This window comes from Filicampus tigris, chromosome 1, assembly GCF_054856515.1.
Source record: "Filicampus tigris isolate MCC_2025a chromosome 1, RoL_Ftig_1.0, whole genome shotgun sequence".
Classification (NCBI taxonomy): Eukaryota; Metazoa; Chordata; class Actinopteri; order Syngnathiformes; family Syngnathidae; genus Filicampus; species Filicampus tigris.
The window spans coordinates 20,416,963-20,440,000 of NC_141217.1; the positions used below are offsets into that span (position 1 = coordinate 20,416,963).

At 40.9% G+C, this 23,038-nt stretch overlaps 1 protein-coding gene across 3 annotated transcripts in view; it reads left to right on the forward strand.

The window, feature by feature from the left end:
- plekhg5b (pleckstrin homology domain containing, family G (with RhoGef domain) member 5b) overlaps positions 1-23,038 on the forward strand; it is a 65,623-nt gene that overhangs the window by 11,862 nt on the left and 30,723 nt on the right. Inside the window, exon 2 of one of the 3 annotated variants that reach the window (XM_086025656.1) lies at positions 5,747-5,823. In XM_086025656.1, coding sequence (XP_085881782.1) covers positions 5,747-5,823 — 77 coding nt within the window. Of the gene's footprint in view, positions 1-5,746; positions 5,824-12,942; positions 13,150-22,245; positions 22,359-23,038 lie in introns of those variants that run through there. The other 2 variants (XM_086025665.1, XM_086025674.1) reach the window with 2 other exon arrangements.

Below are 23,038 nucleotides of genomic sequence, written 5' to 3' on the forward strand. Positions count from 1 at the left end.
GTGACAGTCATTTGTCTGATATACTCCATTTCATTTCATACATTCATTTTGCTCTGTCAACTTCATTTTGTGTTTGACCACAGTATTGCACTTTTTCTATTTTTAAAGATCTGAATGCTGTTTTCTATGTTCCTTTGCTGTAATTTTTGGTCGTAAATAAGACATGAGTGCATGTGTTATTGAATCAAAACCAGAAAGTGAGTTATATGGCTTATATTATATGTTAATGTCATTTGGTAGGAAAATTTGTTTGGTTCATTTTCACATGATTTTGCTGCAATTGAATAATAGTTTTGCTGGCATCTCCCAAAATCCTGGCGGGTCTGATTAGTTGTCTAGGCTTGAAGTTTCATTATACTCATGCAGTCCTATGATGAGCCTATAAGGTATAAAAGACTAATGTGGGATACATTTTTGAACAGACTTTTTAGAATGGAAATATGTCAGCAATGACAACGCTGTTAAGGTCCACTTTCACTTTTCATAAAATTTGGTATTTCACGACATATAAAGGCCTTAAAGATTAACGATTGCAGTGTTACATAATATTCATTGCACTTTTGTCCACTTACTGTACCTTGTGACACAAATACCCTCAGATATTTGGGCTATGCAGTAATCTCCCCGTGATTGCTTTTGAACGTGGTGACCGAACTGTTGCCTGAGCCGACGGCGTCGCTGTCATTTAATCTCTCCACGATGAGTGAGTCCGTTGAATGCAATTTGGTTTGTCAGCATCTTTTAACCTGTACCGTGTCCTCCACCATCACCCATCTCTGGAACAGAGGTGACTTGTTTGTTGTGTGGCTTCATCATGTATGTACTGTAGATGGGAGCAGGTGAGATGTGGCAACTAAGGAAGCGAGGGGCATGTATGGGACTGAACCACTGTAGGAGTAAAAGAATGGGAGGCAAGAAATGCTAAGTCTTGCGCACTCAGCCAATTATCTAAACAGCTACCCCCATCACATCCAGAGATGGTCACCTGTGCCTTCTTTATGTGTTCGTACTCAAAAAAAAACCCATCCATTGATGTTTGTAGTTACATACAACACACTCGAAATTATCATGGTAGATTCCGATTTTTAAGTGCTTGAATTAAGACTAAAACAATAATTGCTTTAAATTGAAGGAAGCGTTATTTATCATTTTTTATCAAATGTTTGTAGGCCCCTGGAAATCTCACGGTCCCAGATGGTAAATATGCCTCTGGTTGTGTGTGTCACACGTCAAACGGAACATGCAAATGAATGCTTGGTTAATTTGCAATCCGAATGTGAATATTAGGACGAGTGGTCTTTCATGCACACCCGCCCTGGTGTTTAGTATTCAAACATTGAAAAAAGAGTCTTTTTTGTTTTGTTTTATGTGTGTTGCATTTACAAAATGTTTCTTTTCAATCTTGACATTTTCGTCAACTTCACTCTCTTCACAGAAACATTTAAAACCGCACCTCATTTAAAGCGGAAGTCAACCCTAACATATTTTTTTCAAGAACATGTTCCCAGCAGGCCCACTAGTTGAAACACTGCATTCTGATTAATTTTGTGTTTGTGGAATGTAAGTTAAGCAGTAAAATGCACTCGTTTTTAGCCATCTCTAAAACGCTAAAACGCCATTTTGTCTTCTCTCGACTGAAAAGGACATCACAACTGCTCACAACGTCCAATCACGGCTGACCTGTTTTCTGAATCTGACTATCTGATTGGCTAAAGTACTGTAGACCGATTTGAATAGTCACTGATAGTGTAGTGGTACACGCGCCTGAGTTGTGTGCGGGCAGCGTGGGATCGATTCCTGCTCAGTGATGATGTCTGTGTGATTCGCTGTGGCGACCCCTGAGGGGATAAGCCGAAAGGATAACAACAACTGTAGACCGATTTGAATATCCTCCGTGCCATGTCTTGCACAGAATGCGTTTGGCTTACGAAATTTAATTTAGTGAGGGAGAAAAGAGAGAAGGGGAAGAAGAGGACACAAGTGTCAATAAATATAGGAGGATTCACTTACACATCATCGCTTGACAACCATGGCAGCTGCGCGTAATCGAAGGTGCCATGTCAGTTTCTTCTCATCTTCCCGCCCAGGAGAGAAAAAGACATCAGCTACCTGTAACTGTTTTTCTCTCGGGAAAGGAGAATAGAAAAAAACATTAGCTAGCCCTCCTCAAATTTCATCAGATGTTGGCTGCGTAAATTTTATGCTGACAACAATATAAACGGAAATAAAAACACCTTCATGGTGAAGGTCACATACACATACATCACCAAGTAGTGTAGGGCATTCTAAACATTCCCCATGAACATGTGGGAAAAAGTTGATTGCCGAACATCCTCCTGTCACAGCTTCTGCCTTCTAAAATATACACGGCTGACTTTTTCACATTACCGTAGCCTGACGGAGCCTGTACTGGATGAACTTCCTGAGAAAACACGGACTAAAGCTGGACGACAGCCCACCTTTGGGAACTTTCTTTTTTTTTGTCATCACTGGACACTTGATGACATATTCACCTTGCAGCAGAAGGCTAGGCGAAATCAAACATGGTGTGGTGAGAGGTGAATATTTCCCACATTTGCCAGGCTGGCGAAGGGCAGATTCGGCTCATCAAAATTGCCCCCGGGATCACGCATCAAAAGCTTTGGCTTTGAAGCAGAAAATCTGCGGCGGACAGCGCGTAAGTTTCTGTAGCCCGCCACTGCCCCCAGCCGTCCTTCTCAGTTTTTCAGTCATGACCATGGCACCATTGTTGCCAATCTAGAACGGAAGAACATGCCGATATTGCATCGGTTTCCAAGCCTAAGCAGAGATCATCAAGTGTTGTGATTGTGTGAAAATGCTGTGAGCGTTGCCGAACGTGCGACTAAGGCTACGTTCACACTACGGGGTATGATGCCCAATTAGAATGTTTTTTTTTTTTTTTTTTTGTTCAATCCGATCTTTTATGTTCACGTTACAAAAAGAAATGGGACTTCTAATGTGAACAGAGTGCGTGACACTCATGCGCACAAAACACGACGGCAAGTGACACACATGCGTGCAAAACACGCCGTCATGTGGCGCAGTGTTTGCGGAAATTAATATAGTTCTGAATGCAGGGGCTCATTAGATTGACAGAGGAGTGAGGTAGAAGAAAGGTAGAAATATTTTGGGGAAATGAGACGACGCTGCTCAGTCTACTAATTTCATAGTTACATTTACTAAAGATGATGTCATGTCAATGCCGCGTGCAAGAAATGAACCAATGCGCGAATGTCCACTTTATGGTTCAAGTGGTATTAAATTAAAGTCAAAAACTGATTCTTCAGAACACTGCGCCGACTAAACCCAAATATCCTGTAAAGGCCCAGACAGCGACTCCCACCTATTGCGAAACTCTTTGCAGTGATCGATGTTTTTCACCTGTGATTATTGGCAAACAAACTGCGAGCGTTTTTGCAACCTTTACTGAACACTGATGAAAACATTCGCTACATTTGCAAATACTCGCAAGCATTTTGCCCAAAATGAATTGGCTATTGAATGCTTCTTATCTCTGTACTTCTCCTGAAATCCACCTGTTGTTTAGTAAACGAGTAAAAAGACTCGTTTCCCCTGGCAAATACCTCAGTTTGTTGCTAGCGGCATAGTGATTCTCCACTGTCTCTTTAGTGTGCCATCTCTTTGTGCACTGTCACGTGTGTGTCCGTGTATAGCTTGTGTTAGCGTTTGGCTTCATCAGCACTGCTGAGTTGAGGAATTCCGATTCATCAGAGAGAGAGGGAACGTCAGCATGATATGAGGAAGTCAATGGGAAGATGAGGGCGCCAGTGTATAAAAATATAAAATCCAAGTGATTGGTCCATTTTATATGGTAGCAATTTTAAGATGCTCCATTGAGCAGTTGAGATTTCTGTTAGGCATCAACGTTACCCGTAGGTAAAATGCAAAAGAAATATGTATCCATGTCCTCAAGGTGCTGTATTTAGTCTAAACATACTTAGATTATGGTATGCATTTTACTTTCACTACATTTAGGAGAGGTTTTCGAAATATGGAAAAGTTTAACAATAGAAAATTTACTATATTCAATTCATGAAGTTGATTGTGTCCTGAAGCAACTCGGGTGCAAATGGGTGCACTGCATAGTAGCCACCAGTGGTGGTGGATTCAATCTCAACTCGATTGTGTTCTGAAGAACAGTATTACCTGTGAGAACTTCAGCAGACCTCGACTATGGCACTACTCCATCAAGGAAGTGTTGTTCTACTTGATATTACATTGGCATAAATGAGTTCATAACATTGAGAGAGCCTCACATCCCGTTCAAAATATTTGTCATTATTATTCTCGTTGTAAAAAAAACTAATTTAGTCAAATGCCCCTCCATATATTAATACATTTTTTAAAATTCTTTATTATCTGGGGTGTAGATTTCCGTTTCTGGTCTTTTCCCGGAAGCTGGGGAAAAGTCGGAGGAAACTTGCTGCTTGAGCACTTTGTGAGGCCGCAATTTGTTCAAGGAAGTCCGCTGCATAATGCAGACCGGTTCTCCCTTGTCCTCCCAGCAGCGACACCGTCGACCTTGAGGTCTGCAGCAATTAGCGTTTGACTCCCTCATTCCCACAACACCTTTGACCCGTCAGTGTAGCTGTGGCCAAGTGAATGACTGAGAGACTTTCCGTGCGGAACAGAGCTTCGGGTCTTTTATTTATTTTTTTTCCTCTTGCCCCAAAAGTGTTCAGCTTCATGTTTCAACCGCAACCTTTTGAAAGTGCCTTACCTTAGACCAGTGCTTCTCAATTATTTTTTGTTACGCCCCCCCAGCAAGAAGAACAATTTGCGCCCCCCACCCCACCATCCACTCTCCGCCGCAACTATAAATAATAGCATTTGTCTATAAAATAGTTATAGGTAGGCTCTAAGGGTTTGTTTACTGCACTTCACATCGCCAGCTCGTTGCAAAACAAACCTACGCCATAGAGTTAATACTCGCTGCGCATAATGGGCAATTAGAGCGCCACTGACAACTACTGGCGTGGATGTGCAATTACACTTTATTGTAGTACGGCGGAAAAAAAGCATGTTCCCCCGGGTCACACGCGGCCCCCTCAGCAGCGCCGCCCCGGTATTTGAGAAGCACTGCCTTAGACTTAGTGGTGAAATGTTATAGTTGGCTTCTTTTGAAAGGGAACAGGTGACACAAGCCTATTGTGACCACCCCCTGTGCAAAGCGGTGCCTCATCAGACAAGCGGATAAATACGCCTGTTTTGTTATGATGTCGTTATCTCATGTACTGTATGTTCCCGCACAAGATGTAGACATAAACAAGGCCTTTAATCACTTGCTCAATATTGACTAGCAGAGTAGCTTTTGGAGGTTTATTTGACAAGAGTGATTTGTTATTGTGGACGTATGGAGTGAGTGCACTTTGTTAAAGAAAGAGGAATGGACTCTTTTGCTCCATTTTCTTCCAGTCCTATCACTCATTATTCATGTCCCTCTGATCTCCTCCCATTAGTGCCCCCCTCCTGCTCCCTCCAAGCTTGTGTTTACTCTGTATCATATCACTTTGCTCTCTATAGCCACTCGGCAAACCCCGCCTACATTGTCCATTCGGTACATACTGTAAACTCATGTGTCAGGTCCAGGCCATATTTTCAACAGCTTTACCAGAAATAAGTCTTAATGGAGACATAATTAGCTTGAGATTAGGTAATGTGTTTAATGACAATTGTTTGAATTTGCGTGTTTGTTTTGTTTCAGATGACAAGCCTGTTCAGGAGGAGGACTGGGTTGTGTGCCAGCACCCCGAGTGCCCCGACCGACGCAGGGCCTCAAAGGTAAGAAGACCACCTAAACTTAAATTGGGAAATCAACTCAAACACATTTTTTTCCAAGAATATGTTTTATGCAGGCCCACTAGTTGAAATACGGCATTCTGATTAATATTGCCTTTTTGAATATGAGTTAAGCAGCAAAATCCACCCCTTTTTAGCCATCTCAGGTGGCGGCCATATTGTCACTTTTGTCGACTGAAAATGACATCACAACTGCTCAACGACCAATCACGGCTCAGCTTCAGAAAACAGGTCAGCCGTGATTGGTCGTTACTTGAGCAGTTGTGATGTCAGTTTTAGTCGACAGAAGTGACAAAATGGCCGCCCCAGAAAAGGCTAAAAACGGATGGATTCATTCTTATTCCACAAACGCAACATTTATCAAAATGCCTTGTTTCAACTAGTGGCCTTGCGTAGAACATATTCTTGGAAAAAAAATGTTTGGGTTGACTTCTCTTTTAAATGGCTTTTATACTCTCATGTAGAATTAATATCAAATGAAGATATGGACCTTTTTTGGGCACTTACAAAACAAATTAAAAATGGCATTTTGCCAGTTTATGTGTCAGATGATGTGCGTTTTGGTATCTGAAGGCACACAAAACAGATCACAACGTACAAAGTTTTTGGAAAGGACACCTTTGCATGTAGATTGGAAGGCGAGCTAAGTGCAAGCATGTGTGACTAGGTCACAAGCGTAACAACGACACTGGACCGCAGCGCTGTTATTTGTACCGTGCACTTCTCCAACAAAGTGCCCGTTAACCTCTTCGCTACTACATTATTACTATGTGAGAAAAATATGGGTAATATAAATTTAAAAAGTTGAAATCAAATACGGCATTCATAAGACACTATAAGATCTGGATAAAGAAGCTGTTAGTTCGATGTTACTAGGCAAGAATAGGCAACTTTGATTTGAAAATATTTCATCAAAAATTTCCACATTGAATTTTTTTAGACTGTTACATACAGTATATTGAGGACATACATTTCAATAACTCATCATACACTTCAAGCAGGGGCATGGTGGCCATAGGGAATTTTGGGAAAATGTCTGTATTTTCCTGAACGGCCGGTGTATTTCCGGGAAAGTCGAACCTTCGAACATTCGGCTGATTTCAGTGCAGGTGGCGTGGTTTCAGATCGGAGGGGACAAAGAATCCCTTATCTAAATTTTGAGACACTAGTGAGGGATGGAAGAACATGATTGACAGATGATTAAAATTGGAACTTTACCATCATGCTACCATAAATTTCCCAGTTACCACATACCCATTTGCTGAGTTTTGTAGACTGGGTGGGTAAACTGAAACAGCAATAAGTAGCCTGCACATGACAACCCCCTCCCCTGTTGATTTCCTCATCAGATTCAGCAACACTAAACTTGATCTCCAAGGTCAGGCCGAGGGCTAAAGCTGCTGCACTTCTTTTGGGCGATTTAAAAGGGGTGTCGGGCCTTTTGTGTCTGGCCACTGGACCGTTTAATGAATTAGTGCTTTGAAGCCGCCAGTTTTGACAGTGGGAGTCTGGCCAGAAGAAGGAGGGAGATGGACACGGTGACTGCTCGCTGCTTGCTTGTTTTGGTTGTCCTGCTTCCGTCCTGCTACCTCTGGCACCATGTGGATTTTCCCCTTTTCAAATGAGTAGTCCTCTCTGTAGAGATAAAAGGGAGAGAAAAGGTGGCGAAGGCAGGGTGTTGTATATGCCTTTTCTCCATGGAGAGTTCAGAATAGCTGGATTCGTTCGTTTTTCAGACATACAGTAGTTGCTGTCTGTCACTCTATCATTATAGCAGAAAACACAATGTAGGTGGGAATAGTGCCCGGTCCGCCTCAAATTTTTAACAGGTTTCCGTCTGCGATTACGACTAAACTTTCACTAGCAAGCCTGTGGGATGTTCCAAACAGGTGTGTGATGAGCATTCCTCAACTTTCTCAGTCGTCTTGGAACATGTTGCAGCTATAAAATTCAAAGTTAATGATTGATTATTTGCAATAAACAGTAAAGTTTATCAATTTGAACATTAAATATCTTGTCTTTGTAGTGTATTCAAGTACATATAGGTTGAACATGATTTACAAATCATTGTGTTCTGTTTTTATTAATGTTTAACAACATCCCAACTTCATTGGAAATGGGTTTGTCATACAGATTGGTATGCATGTTATTGCATTAACGTTATAAAAGATCCCAAAATATCTGACACAAATGATCCTTTTTCAGTACTGTCTCGTCAGGCTGTTGGTGTAAATAACCTATATAACTTCTTTACAAGGTTAACTATTAGGAACCAACATCTGACATTTCATCAAGTTACTATAAGGGAGCTTGAGGATGAAAATAGTACAGTTCTGTCTGCTTATTTAGGATGGTCATGTCAAGATCCACACATCGAGCCTCGTTAAAAATATTTCACTTGAACAATGACATTTTCTTGGACTTGTTTTCATGGCCTGACACACATTGCCTTGAGCCTTTGAGGATGTGATATTGCCCAATGTCACAATTTTATTGCTTCTCCTGAATTCATGACATGGAGGTGTGCGGTAAGAGCAGGAACGTTTGTTCTGGCATTTCTGGGATATCAAAAAAAAAATATTAATCAGATACACAGATTCACTCCTCTCACTCCCTGAATAGGTTTACCCACTTTTAATGGGCTTGTTCGCACCCAAAAAAAAATGCTTATATAAAGTATTTTTAAAACCATTTCCCTCCTCTGCCTTTGACCGCATGAACAAAGTTGTTATAAGTCATAGAAAGGTTTGACATGCTTGGACCAAGTTGAGAGCAAAGTTTTGTATTATATTGCGTTTGTTTGTCCATCTGTGTTTTAGCAGACCATTACCTAGTTTGCAGAGGTTTATACAACACAAACATTGTAGCATTTATGGAATAAATGTAACAACGCAGTATAAAATTGAAAATGCATTTCTTGAAGCCTAATTGTTCACGTTGTATCTGCTATGGTTGGCAGATTACTACTTGGTTGATTGTGGATGACAAATTATCAGACAGGATTCTACCATTTGCATCCTGAAATGCGGGGTAAATCTCATATGTCTCAAATACTATTTTTGTGCCTTTTGTGGAAATAACCATATTTTCTTCAAATCTTATTAATGCCTCAATTGGTGGGTGTTTTTCGTACACTTAAACAAACCTCCTTAACTGCCCTCCTCATGAATAAAAATAACAGGCAAAGCCACTAAGCTAGTTGTAATTACCGTGCCTTTAAGCCCCTATCCTACTGACTGGCAAACAATGGCGAGTGTTTTCAAAGGCAGCGAACGTTGCCTTCACGTCAGAGTTCGTCAGGGTTCTTTCAATGTCGCGAATGTTCGTAAAACGTTCGCCGGCAGTTTTCGTGATTTTACTTGTCGCAAAGAAGTTTTAAACATGTTCAGAATTCCCTAGCGACAAGAAAAATAGAGGTGAACGTCTGACGGGCATTGACAAATCCTGTCGCGAACGATCATTTTTCTACTTTCGCCAACAGTCAGAAACAGTCGCCCCTTGCCAGTGTGGTGTTGATCTAACCAAACTATGTTGCTAACCAAAATAGCAGCAGTGACACCCCAATAAAGACCTTGCAGATGAAAAAAAAGGATAGGACTTTCTTCAAACCTCTCATTAACATGAAATGGAAATGGTCTTTTTTTTTTTTTTTAGTTTATTTTTTTTATTTTTGTATTAGGATCTGGGACAGGCACTAACAATTGTCTTCTCTCTATTTCAACAAGCTGTACGCAAACAGAGTAGACTTTATCCACCGGCACAATTATTTACTGCAATCACCCTCCTCATGGCCTCTGCTGATTGTGCTGCTACTTGTTTTCCCGATATTTTGTTGTCTATTTGGATTACTTTGCTGTGGGTTGCTGTAATTCCAGGAGATTAAAAGCCGCCTGCAGGGTGTATTGGCGGCAATGCTGTTTGTTTACCCGCTGTTGAAGCAGTCCTCGCTACATGTGCGCCAGTTTACACTTGGTGCTAGTCCCTGCTTGCTTGTCTTTTTTGTCTCGCTTCTCCCTCCTTGTGAGCCTTGATGGGACAGGACCAGACGAGACAAGTTGTAAGGTTTGGCATGCCATGGAAACAGGCCCTTCCCTCCACACATCTGGGGCCCGAGGCTCTCTATGTTGTCACTCTCACCTTCTTTGCATCACGATGTGGATCAACTAATTATCGGTCTTTCTCACCTTCTCTTGCTCTCGATTGGGGTTTAGCCCTTCTGTTCTGCTGAAAATCTCACCTAACTAGCGCTGACATGCTCAAGCGGTGCTGTAAACATACCCATCAAGATACATGTCCTCTTTATGTACTGTATGTGTCACTGTCAAGGGTTGTTAAGTATTAAGCAGCATTGCCGCTCTCCCGTGCTGTCAAACGTCTCTCAACTCCTTCTCTTTCCAAATTCAACTGCAGGAGGTTCTAACTAGAGAGGAAAGTACTTCCATGCCACATTCATAAGCCTTTAACACAACACTTAATTTAATTTAACAGAGAAACGTGGTATTGTTTTGACCATTCCTGTAAATGAAAATGGTGCTTTGGAGCCTGAAAAGGCAAACATTTGACAACATTTCAAATAGTGCTTGTCTTTGAAAACAAAAGACATGCCCAATGTTTTTACTGCCAACCATGTTCTGCTTTTGACACGGAAATAAAAACAGTTGTTTTCAAAAACTTCCATTCGGAGACCCACGCATTTTCAAGCTCACGTGTTTTATAAACAAACAGCCACCGCGACACCGTTTTTAATCAATGCTCAATTAATAGCAGTCACACAAATACCCTAATTCTAATCTGGCCTTTTTTGAAAAAAAACAAAAAAAAATGCTGTTATTTGAAATGCCAATTGCCCTGATTGCCCCAAATAGGTCTATTAATGCTCATTTTGCCAATTTAAAGTATGTAAAACTAAGTAAATGTAACACTGGAAAAAAGTCTTAGTTTGAGTCGTGACCTCAGCATGCTCCAGCAGGCTTTCCATGACACTCACACACTTTGTCAGCCGCACACTAATCACAGTTTTCTGCCAGTTAGTATTTTTCCAACCATCGATGATGATGATAATGACGCTTGCAGCACAAATTAGTCTGCCATTATGATACATACCGAAGGAGAACCTGGAATTTTTTTATGTTCCGAATTTTAGAATAGCCTACCACTTAAAACATTGTTTTTGTGATTCTGACAGTTTCATCCAGGAATGAACTATTTCCTAAATCAACCGGCATCCTGTCGCAATTTTTCCACTGTACAGTATGTCATAGCTGGGAAATGCAAACACAAATGTATTCATCCCCTCAATTGCGTCCCAGCCAGTCAGTATTCGGGATGCATTGCAACAGACAAGGCATAACAGGAAGACGCTACCTGACTGCTGCCCACTAGTCGGGGTTCAGAGACTTAAGAGAAGGCCCCAAGCAAGGAGGGGTTAAGATAACAAGCCCTCTAAAAACGAGCCTGCAATCATGTTTAGCTCATGTTAACTGCATCTTAATGAAATGTTAAGACTGCACGGCTTGGATCCAGAAGCAGTGCAAAGCTTTTTAAAAAAACTCAAAATGTATGATTATGGCTGCCCAACTTCAGCACACTTACTCTCCAAAATTGAGGCCAACCAAGCAAGCGGCCGACCGGCCAGCAATATGTGGAAACTAACAGCAGTATCTCAGGGGAAATATTTGCTTTTAATCCTCTGTGTGCGTCCATGCTTTTTTTTTCTTCTGCCGATGTGCTCATCCTCGTTATCCTCACACTGCTGCTTTCCTTTGTTTGCCCTTGCACTGCAGACTTCCCGGGAAAACTTGGTGGAATTCAAAGCTCATGGGGGTTAATGCCAAGGTCGGGTCACAGAGGCAAGCACCCCCTACCCCCAACTATTCATTCCTCTTCCAACAATGGCATTGCCAGTGGGGTGTAATCCTTCATGTTAATTGCATTGCTGCCCTCCACTCTTTTAAGAGTAGCCTCCTCAAATTAAGACTGACAGCGGGGGACATGGATTCAACAGGTTGCTTTATTTTGAGTAACTGATGTGGGGGTTAGGCATTAAGAGCCACCCGCTCCTTTACCCCATCGCAAACATGTGCCACCCCCCCCCACTTCTGCCTTGGGGGGGGGGGGTCCCCATGTTTTTGTGAGCTAGCTAATTGTGAGGGATTTCAATGCAGTCATCTCGGATTAGACTAAAAAAACAAAAGAGCGGCCTTGCTGTGCCGCCCTTTATCTTGGAAGTTACAACTTCAAGTTGGGAATGACATCACTCCCAAATCATTATTTTCCTTTTTATTATTTAATTTAATGTGCAAGTGCCGAACCAGCTCCATGTGGAAAATGCTGTGATGTTTTTTAGGAATTGGAATTAGTCTACCATGTGCTTTTTTTTTTTCGTAACCATTTTGACGGCGGTCATTTTTACATCAAACAGCAATGCCCATTTTCCGCACAGCACTACTGTCAAAACCAGATAGTTATCCTGGTACTGCCGTGATCCAAACATGCTTTAGTGAACTCAAAAGCAAATCGAGAATGTCCTCAAATGGTAAGACTGCTTAGACTGCTAGTGAGCAGGATGTTTTGTGCTTCCAAAAATCGTTCCTTGTGCAATAGTGACCAAAGCAAAAATGGGATGCCTACATGTGTAATAATTATTGTGACCCACAAGACCATAACAGATGTCAACAAGCTTTTGTATAACCTTTCCTCAATATTTCCAGGTGGGAATTCTGTCCAAAGATGATTTGAGTCCATTCTGACCTTTCTGACAACTAGAATGCCAATTTTTCCCACCTTGTTTGACTTTACTTCCCATTCTTTTCAAGGTTAGCACTTTCAAAAAGGTGAACAAAGTATTAACCCTTCGAGGTTGAAAATCAAATGAAGACCAAAACATCCGCCAGTAAAGAGAGTTTTCCCTTTAAGTTGGGGTTAAAGTGACTGTTACGTGATGTGGATCAGCCAGAACGTTAGGGAGAAAAATAGGAGTTGATGTGAGTCAGCTTGTGTGGGTGTGATTGGGAAGGGGAAGGGAAGGTGGGCGGGGCCTGTGACTTTCTGCCTGTGTGTTAGTGCGTGTGGCTGTCAGACTGCTGTCATAAACAAAGTGAACACATCCACTGTCATCTTTTGTGGGTCAGGAATATCAGACAAGCCGGAAAGTGACTGGGACCTGCTCACGCAACGAGAGCAAGTTTGAATCTGGTCGGAACTAGAACTTTGACCTTCACTGTGTCCTATTTGACCTTGTCAATATTGACAAATTCTTCCACTGAAACTCCAAAAGTTATATTTCCTGGGAAGGTACCGTTTTCTATGGTAGGTAACTATTGAATATGTTCTTCATTTTACACTAGTATGGCTTTTACTTTTCATTAAGTTTCCATTCGTTCCTGGTCAAAGTAAAGGCAGGTGTGTGACATTCGAATTTAGAATAGCGCCTTTTTCTTTTTCCACGTCTGAGTGGAACAGCACTTTGTCTGTTTTTCTTCCCAAGTGTGCATATTTCACATCTGCTTCTTATATCAACACACCAGCCTCTCTCCTGGCACACGCCAGCCTTCTCCTAAACAGTAAAAAAGTTTCAAACAAATCCTTCTCTGTGTCAAATCCAAATCAGCAGTCAGTGTTGGGATTTGAATATTCCAAGGCCTTCTGCCCCCCCCCCCCCCCCCCCCTCCCCCCTTGTCTATCCGTGAGCCTGCCCTCAGGCTTATGGATAGAATGGCCGCTCGTGCAACGTAGACTGTGTGTGCTTTTGCTGCTACACTTGACTTTGAGCCCCAGCTGCAGGTGAGTGGCACTTGTCTTACCGTCACGGTCCGGATGGTCCAGGTTCAGTTCTTTAGCTAGAAATGGATTTTTTTTGTATGATATGATGACAACAGCACAGTTTTAATGTAAATCCATATATATGTAGTGTATAAAGATTAGAAGAAATTTCACACCTCAACCAAACATGTTAAGATGCTGCTAGAACATTGAGAAAGTTCAAGTTGTGGAGGTACCAGCTGTCTTATAGGAGAGCTGTGGAAGTGGAGGTAATCGTTTTCCAAGGGAAGAAGATTTATACGAGTTGAAACAGATCTTTCGCCAAAGCATGTCATCAGAGTTTACTATAAAGGTGTTGCGGTGCTGTCGGAATGTTCTGGGAACAGTCTAATGTATAATTTCAACTTCAGATGATTTTCTGGTGATGGTTGTTTTGATAACTTTGTGATGGCCATGAAATGTTATAAATCTTGATTTGCAATGCTGGAGATGCATAGGAGGGGTGTTGACTTGTAGACATTATCTGTTTATTATAGCCAGAGGAGACATTTTTGAAGAAATGTTGGCTTGTTTTACGCAATACCCTTTGGTTGATGAATAATCTTGGCATTGATGCAGGAGGTAGTCGTGCTTTTTCTTGCTCACTTGACAAGTTTTTTTTTTTTTTGTTTTTTTTTGCTCCAGAAAACTGAGAATTGTTGGCAGTAATATTATTAGGAAGTTGAATTGTATTTCTTTTGAGAAAAAGAAGGAAGTATAGCTAAACATGTGAACCGTGTTTATGTTTGTGATCTTATTGTGCAGTTTGGTTTGGCCAAAGTTACCGTTTAAGTTGTACCAGTAAAAATAAAGACACAGTGAAGGAAGACGATGTGGTGGCTTCAGGATTGACATAGTCTTGATAAAGCAAAAACCTTAACTCATAGAAGAGGTTGGAAAATTGTTCTCTGTGTGGATATATGAAAAACTCACTGGTGATAGCGTTACTGTTTTGCGATAGTTATCTATATAGCCTCTTTAATTTGAAAAGGTTACAACTTATGTATTTCCGAACGCTAGAGCTTTATTTCTTGATAGTTTTCTTTGATCTGCTATATTTATCAATAAAACTCAGATACACATAATGTCATTGTGGGGATGGAAGGGATACATTCTGATTACATTCATTTAACCCATTAAGGCCTAGAACGCCCGGCTAAACATCTCTCTAAAACCTAAGGTCCCCTTTGGAATCACCCTTGAAAACCTAAAGTTTTCCCGGAGATTCAACACCTAGAAAATAATCAATATCTCAGCCCCTGTAGCAGATAGAAACATAATTCCCCCCAAAATTTAAAGCTTAGACGTGGCTTTCAAACTGGCCCAAGTTTATTTAGTAATCATTACTGTTTCAATCGAGGATATAAAAATAACCGCATTTTTTTCATCAGTGCAAGAGAATAACGAGTGGTAAAAACCATCCTCTATTCTGTTACAAAGACGTCGATATCGTCATTGTCTACCTACCGGTACATATATCTTAATCATATATCACGTTCAACTGGTTCCACTGGTTCACAGTCCGCAAGGGCGTGACGTCTTTTTCACTTCGTCGGCATTTCTGGCGGACATTACCGACATCCTCCAAGGAGTCACGACACCCTCACGTGTATATTCCGATACATTTAATTGCCTAGGAGACCAAGAATTGGATGGGGAAAAAAAAAGAAAAAAAAAGAAAATGCTCCTGGCTTTAGTGGTAGAAATGCGGATTTGCACTCCCGGCCTTAATCGCTTAAAAGGTAAATGTTGTTTCAGTTAACGAGCATTTCAAGTTTCGGAACAAATTAATTTTGTGAACCAAGATTCCACTGTACATGAAACTTATTAAGCGCTAAATCTATAATTTGAGCCACAAAATAAGACTTTTACATAACTTGACCATATAACAGGAAATGTTACAATTGCGACAAAGGAAAGTGGTACATTTTTTTTTTTTTGACTACTCAGTGCAATTTGGCTAAGTCAACAAGAATAATAAAAGAACAACAAATTACATGGTCTGTGTTGATCATTAATATCTAAAAAAAATAATGTAATTTTCCCTTCTTTAAACGGCTAACCAATTGAGAGTGAGGCTACAACAGTGCCTCTGCTGGTTGCAGCCAAATCACAGACTCAGTGTAGCTACTCTTGGCCCAAATGAGCAAAGCTCAATGCGTGCAAAGAAAATAATCCATTATATAAACTTTCAGTTTGCATTGCTTACTATTTTTCCACTGTACAAATGTATGTTTGTCCAGTAAATACTGTTCATGATTCCTACAAGTTTAAATAGCTAAACAACAAACAGCAGGCTAACACAATTAACAATCAACACAGCTTAACCAAACAAACAGGTTACAAATATAGTATCGATAGAAATATAAATAATAATGGACCAAACGGGGAGCCAGTTAGACTCACTTTTGCCTTCTGATTAACCATCAATTTCACACACATAATCACTAGGAATGTAACGATTCACTTAAGCCCCAATTTGATTTGATTTTTGATTTTCAGTTCACGATTTTCAAAAAAACAATTTCATAATTTACAAAAAACATTTTAAGTATATTTTTTTCATGAATCTCACTGGGTGCGCAGTCTCTCAATCTGGATGGGCCTGTGCACACCCAGGCCCACCCATAGCTCCGCCCCTGGTTGCCAGTCAATCGCAGGGCACACAGAGACAAACAAACATCTGCACTCACGATCACACCTAGGGGGGAATCTAGAGTGTCCAATGAACCTACCTTGCATGTTTTTGAAATGTTGGCGGAAACACCCTTCAGGCACAGGAAGAACATGCAAACGCCACACAGGAAGGCCGGGGCCGGATTCGAACCCACAACCTCTGCACTGAGGCGGACGTGCTAACCAGTCATCCACAGTGCAATCAATCGCTTACATTTGTGGTTTTAGGTGAATGTCATGTTTCTGTTCATTGTATTTTGCCCATACCTAACCCTAACCCAACCACTATATGTGAAATCTAATCATTAATTTTCTTTTTTTTTTGACATAATTAAATTAGCCAACTAGATGTTATCTGTCCTTTAGAGAATACAGACTTAATGATTAATGATAGTCCCGTTATGTAGCTCATTTTGTCTATAAGTTTTGAAAGCAAATTTTTCCATTTCCCAATCTGGGAAAGTTTTTACTGTACTTTTCTGTCATCATGCGTCACTGAGCAGATGATGATTTCATTTTGGAAGCGGGACTTTAGATCATCCCAGACATTGACTCACATGAACTTAAGTGTGCTATAAATATGAGCCTCACTTGTTGAATCATGTTTTTTCAAAAATATTTTGCACTCCATTGTAGTTGCTGGACAACATGCGTCCAATCAGAAGGCTAAACAAATAATCCGAAAGATCATTTAATTCATTGCACTAAATGACCAACCAACTCCTCCTCAGTTGTGGAAAAAAACGTCACCTGCTCCAAGCCGACTGTCCCTGGCGAGCGTGCATCATGTTATTCTGTGTCCGAGGTCCTCTCTGCTTTCCACACACTTGACTATTTTTTATCTTAGATATTGAAATGTTTTTTTTAATTACCATCCATCCATTCATTCTCAAAAGAAGTAGCACTCATTTTCCAAAAGATTGGTGATGTCTGCTTTGGAACAAGTCGATAGTTTTGCTTTTGCTGACTTTAGTCAGAAAAGAGAAATTGGGCTCACAATCAACCGGACATTTTGAATATCTTTGTAGTGCAATTTAGCAGCTGTATCATCTTTTCAACTTCCTTTTCATGTACTGGATGAAATAGGCTGGAATGATCTTTTGATTGGCAGGTGTCCATTGGCTAAAGTCTTAATCTAATTTCATTGATTTAATCTGGATCTTAATGCAAATTGTTTAGTGTACTGTGCACCTAACCTCGCACCCACACTTATATGGGCATTTTAGAGTCCTGAATTAACCTGTCGTATGTAAATTTGAAATAATTTCCCGTATGAAATAAAGGAATTAAAAAAGCATGTTTTTATAATCTGATTTATTGATTAATCGCCAAAATAACGACAGATTAGTCCTTTCTTAAAATAATCATTAGTTGTAGCTCTGGTCTACACCTTTATAAAGGTGTCAGTGATGAGTGAAAGAAAATTGTGATGCTGATGATGGAAGTAAGAGAGTATCACCAAAAGCGCAGCTAATAAAGCCTAATATACTAAAATGTTGCTTAAGGGGAAGTCGAACCACAAATTTTCTTTACAACAATATGTTCTATACAGCCCCACTGGTCTAAATACTGTATTCTGATTCATTTTGCTTTTGTGGAATATGAGTTAAGCAACAAAATCCACCCGCTTTTATCCATCTCAGGGATGGCCATTTTGCCACTTGCTGTCAATTGAAAATGACGTCACAGTTGCCAAAGGCTCGGGTATCGACCAATCACCGCCCAGCTTCAGAAAACAGGTGAGCCGTGATTGGTCATTACCTGAGCCTTGAGGAACTGTGATGTCAATTTCAGTTGACAGCAAGTGGCAAAATGGCCGCCCCCTGAGATGTCTAAAAACGCACACATTTTTCTGCTTAACTCATTTTCCACAAATGCTATATTAATCGGAATGACGTGTTTAGACTAGTGGGGGTGCATACAACATATTAATATTAAGACATGTTTTTGGTTGACTTCCCCTTTAAAACTTTACCTGTAAAGTATTCACAATTTTTTATATTTTTTTAGAAACGTGTAACAGCTAACTTGTTTCTCTTTCCTTCGAACAAATTGAACCAGCGTCCAGATTGCGTATGACGTCCGCTATGTTGTTTTGTACGTGTCCGCTAAACAGATGGATGAGTCTCTCACGATCGTTTTGTTTTCACCATGAAGGATCAAAGACAAGTGCCTCTGTTTGAGTAGCTCCACATGTACATGGCCACAATCAAGTTGTTTAATGTAAAGCAGGCGCGCAGACTGACGGCCATTCGTGTTGCATAAGCCCTCCTCAGGCGCATCTGCTGCGCCTTGCTCAACACATGCTCGCTTTATTTATTGAAAATAAATAAGACACAGGCGGGGCCTTGCTCTGACTCCCCCCCCCCCCCCCCCCCATCTCGGTAATTCGTCGCCAGGCAACGATCTCCCTCTCACCAGTTGGGCCGAGGTGAGTAAATGCTTTACTGTTTCGACTCCCTCAGCAAAAACGCTTGCGAGGGCCCGTCTAGCTCATGTTCGGCTCCCGAGGGGACAATCCAGACTGTCTGGGAGACAAAAGTGGGGAAAGTAACATTGAGCAGACACACCTCAAAGGCTCGCAATGCAGACGTTGACTTTAAGTAACTCTGTATAGTTGTGCTCTGACAGTTCATGCTGATGGATGTGGTGTCTGCTCCAGGCAAGCCATGTGTGAGCTTTCTAGCCATATTCCAGCTGGTGGTCAGAAGACCAAATGATGAGCATTCGGCATGGCTTCGTCTTGCTTGGAATGCTGTTTTGTGCTGAAAATGAATTGGATCAGAATGGATGACAATATTGACAAAATATTTATTTAAAGTGGAAATCAACCCCCAAAAATCTTTGCAATAATGTGCTCGAAGTGCTTTCACTAGTCTAAACATGGCATTCTGATTAATATTGCGTTTGTGGCATATGAGTTAAGCAGCAAAATCCACCTGTTTTAAGCCATCTCAGGAGGCAGCCATTTTGCCACACCGCCTGAGTTGGACAAAATAGGTGGATTCTCATATTCCACAAACGCAATGTTCAGAACGCTATGTTTCGACTAGTGGGCCTGCTGAGAACTTATTCTTGTAAAGAAGAAAATTGGGTTGGCTCGCCCTTTAAATGTAATTGTATTTGAATTATGCTGCAGATAACTAGGGCTTGGGAAAAAAAGTCGAATAAGTTGACCACAAAAATTTGTCGATTCAACATCTCTCTCCCTCTCTCTCTCTGTCTGTCTGCCCCCTACTCCCCTACACTATATAATTCAACCCACCAAAGTATCTAGTGGAAGTGATGGATGAAATTCTCTAATGATGAAATTCACCCACATTTGGCTGGGTTTGCGACTGATACCACATGTGCATGTTGAAAATTTGGTTAAGCGACTGTCGTCAAAGGCTGGCGTTCTGCCTGTTTTCCATCTATCCCAACGCACCTGTTTCAAAAGATAATGATCGTTATGAAGCTTCTTCAGAGCTCGCTGATGAGCTGATCATTTAAATCAGGTGTGTTGCAGCAAGGAGCGCTGGAAAACAGGCAGGAAAGCGGACCCTTGAGGACCGGAGCTGGACAGGTCTGATCTAGACTCTTATCCCCCATAGGTACACAAGGCAGGGAAGAGCCACATTCCTCCATATTGTGATTTATTTAATGGTCCATGTATTTCTAATTTACCATAGTGTAATGTTGTCTGTAGCCTACCTCTAGTGTACATTTTATTTAATGGTCTATGTACCTTTAATGTACCATTATTTACATCATAGTTAATGGTCTTTGGGCCTCTAATGTGCCATATTTGCATCATAAAGTTTATAGAGCAGAAACACATGGCGCTCTGATTACTCACCTTAACTGTGAAAGGAAATATAGCTTGCGGTCCCCTCCTTCCACAACCCTCCCAACACACACACACGCATACACACACACACACACACACACACACACACACACACACACGCACACACCTCAAACTCTCCCTCTTGGACCGGACAGACACAAACATGCACACTGTGATGCATGCAGTTACATAAGTGCAAGGTGTGCTTTGGCAGGACTGTCTGTTCTTTGAATTTTGAGGGAAAATGCAATTCAGTTTGTTCCTGACACAAGCAACCATGGCTTTTAGCGCACCAAGGCTCGATGGACAGTTGATTCTCCCTTTTTCAGTTTCAGTCGTATCATATGGCAATCTTTTTGGTCATTCACACATTTGTTTCATTGAAATTGTTGTATTTATCTGTTACCATTAAGGCCAATACAATTCAATAACTACATTTACTCCAGCTGGTCAGCAAGTTGTACATTTTAAAAATCAGTACATACAGCAGTGTTGAAAACTTGGGATATGTTGTGTGTTGAAACAGCTCTCGTGCTTTGCGGAGGATGAAAGGAATCATCCTGACTCACCTTCTAAGTCATCTTCTTGCAGACTTGCATGTGTTGTCACCATGTCATCATTGATGACACACACACGCCTGCGAAATAAGTGTGAGCACACCCGTTAATATGCCTTTAGAGTCACAGAAAACTTTTCGAAACGCTATCATGCACGATATCACGCAAGACGTCAAAGTCCCTGGTGTGTGCTCAGTCCAGAAAGTGTCAAAGGGTTAACGTTTTTCTGTTTGTTTATTTTTGTCAAGTAGATAGACTATAGAACAGGGGTCACCAACCTTTTAGAAACAGAGATGTGCTTCTTGGGTACGGAATCGGATTCATGACAAGGCTACCAATTTGATACACATTTCTCAAGTAACTATCTTAAAATACCTTTGTGTGATTATTAAAAATTAATGCTATTCATTTATGCGAAGACACTTATCGTGTTAATGGTTTCTCACAATAATTAGGATAAATATAATATGCAACACTTTATTTCGATAAATATGTGCCAGTGTTTACATTTTCAAGTAATCGCTTCTGCAACATTCCCAGAAAATCACAATGTCCCATCATTGGTGAACTATTTTTCGAACAGGCCGGGTCAAGTAAAAAAAAAAAAGTATAAAACAATGTATTTCTTTAAATTCTCTGGTATTTTTATTTTTAAAAAAAACAAATCTAAAAAATCCATTTTTCACTGATTAAATTAAAAAAACGTAACAAAAAAACGACATTTTGTGGTGCAGTAACGAATGAATGGCATTCCAATTCATTTCAATGGGGACTATTTATTTGGTATACCAGTAAATTCACTTACTAGCTTGGCCACGGAACGAATTAAACCTATATGTTAAGGTAATACTTCATTTTGATACCTGATTAAACAGAATCATTTGTTGATCGTCTTGCACAATCTCTGAAATGGATCAAGTACAAAAAAATAGGGTCCACCTTAAGGGAGAATAATAGGTTGATGTGCAGTACAGTAAATCGTTTTTGGACACGGACTCACTGAGAGCTCCTCTCGTATCTTTCTAAATATAACTTGTTGGCGCTAAGGGCCCAGCTCAGTCTAGCCCTTCTATTGTGAGCGTGGCTGGAAAGGAGAGGAAGGGAGGGAGGGGTCGTAGCCATGACTGAGGGAAGGAGGGAGGAGGAGTTTTTGGCTCGTGGTGGGTCGAGCAGCTCTGTTTAATCTCTGTTGGACCGTCAGATGGTTTTGACAGAGCACAGGCACCAATTAGGCCCAAGATTAGGCGAGAAACCGGTTCTCAAAAGCTTCTGGAGGAAAGTTTTTCCTCTTTTTTTTTTTTTTTTTTCTTTTTCCCCTCCCGTGTTGCTTTATATTTTCAGTGAGATTCCTCAACCTCCTCTCCTCCCCTGTTCTATAACCCCACCGTCACCTCCTGTCCCCTCCAAGCTGCGATTATACCTGGCTAGACATTGAGAGGAAGGGATTATTAATTAATGAGGCGGGGGCAGGTTGTTAGCAGCCTGGCGAGGTGGACAACTGGACATTTGGTCAGCACTCACACTGTAGTACTCTGTTGGTGAGGTCGTTACTCCTAGGCCATTATCTCGTGACGTCAACGGACTACTTCCTCTTTGACAGGAAGTGGAATGTCCTTACTTCCTGTTCACACTTGAGGATATGAAATCACTTTTGGGTATGTCTTTCCCTTTTTTGTTGAGCTTTTTAAGTTAAGTCGTAAGTTAGTCTACATTAGCATAGAATTAGCTTCCGTCAAGGGTCCGTCAAGAAAAAGAAGTAACAGAACACTTGATGATTGTTATAGCATTCTCTAGAAAATATACAATATACTGTACATTAACATTTACAGTATCAAAAAGTAGAGGCTATGCTGCGGTTGTGTAAAACACAGTCATACATTATACACATTAAATATGGACATTTTACTCACTATTTTAATTTCAATTTTATTATTTGCAGTTATCTCTACAAACCCACCCACCCATTTTACCTGGGTTCTACATGTTGTGGTGGTCTTGCCAGAACCGGCACTGGCCCTGCATATTCATCAATGAATCAACAAAATAATTAACAGATTTTTAAAATAATCGTTAGTTGCAGCTATAGTCTTAATTGAATTTATTGCTGTAGAAGCGATTGACAACAGACGCTATCGCAAAGCACAAGGTCACTGCAGGAAGGCCTTTAACGTCAGCGATGACACTGTTGTAAAAGCTGGACGATCAAGCGCGCGCACACGCACGAAATCTACACAAGCACAATGACAGGAAGTACATTAGCGGGACCTCCATTGTATCTCCCTATACATCCTTGCATCCTGACGCGGGTGTGCGTGATGGTGGCGGAGGTGTGCAA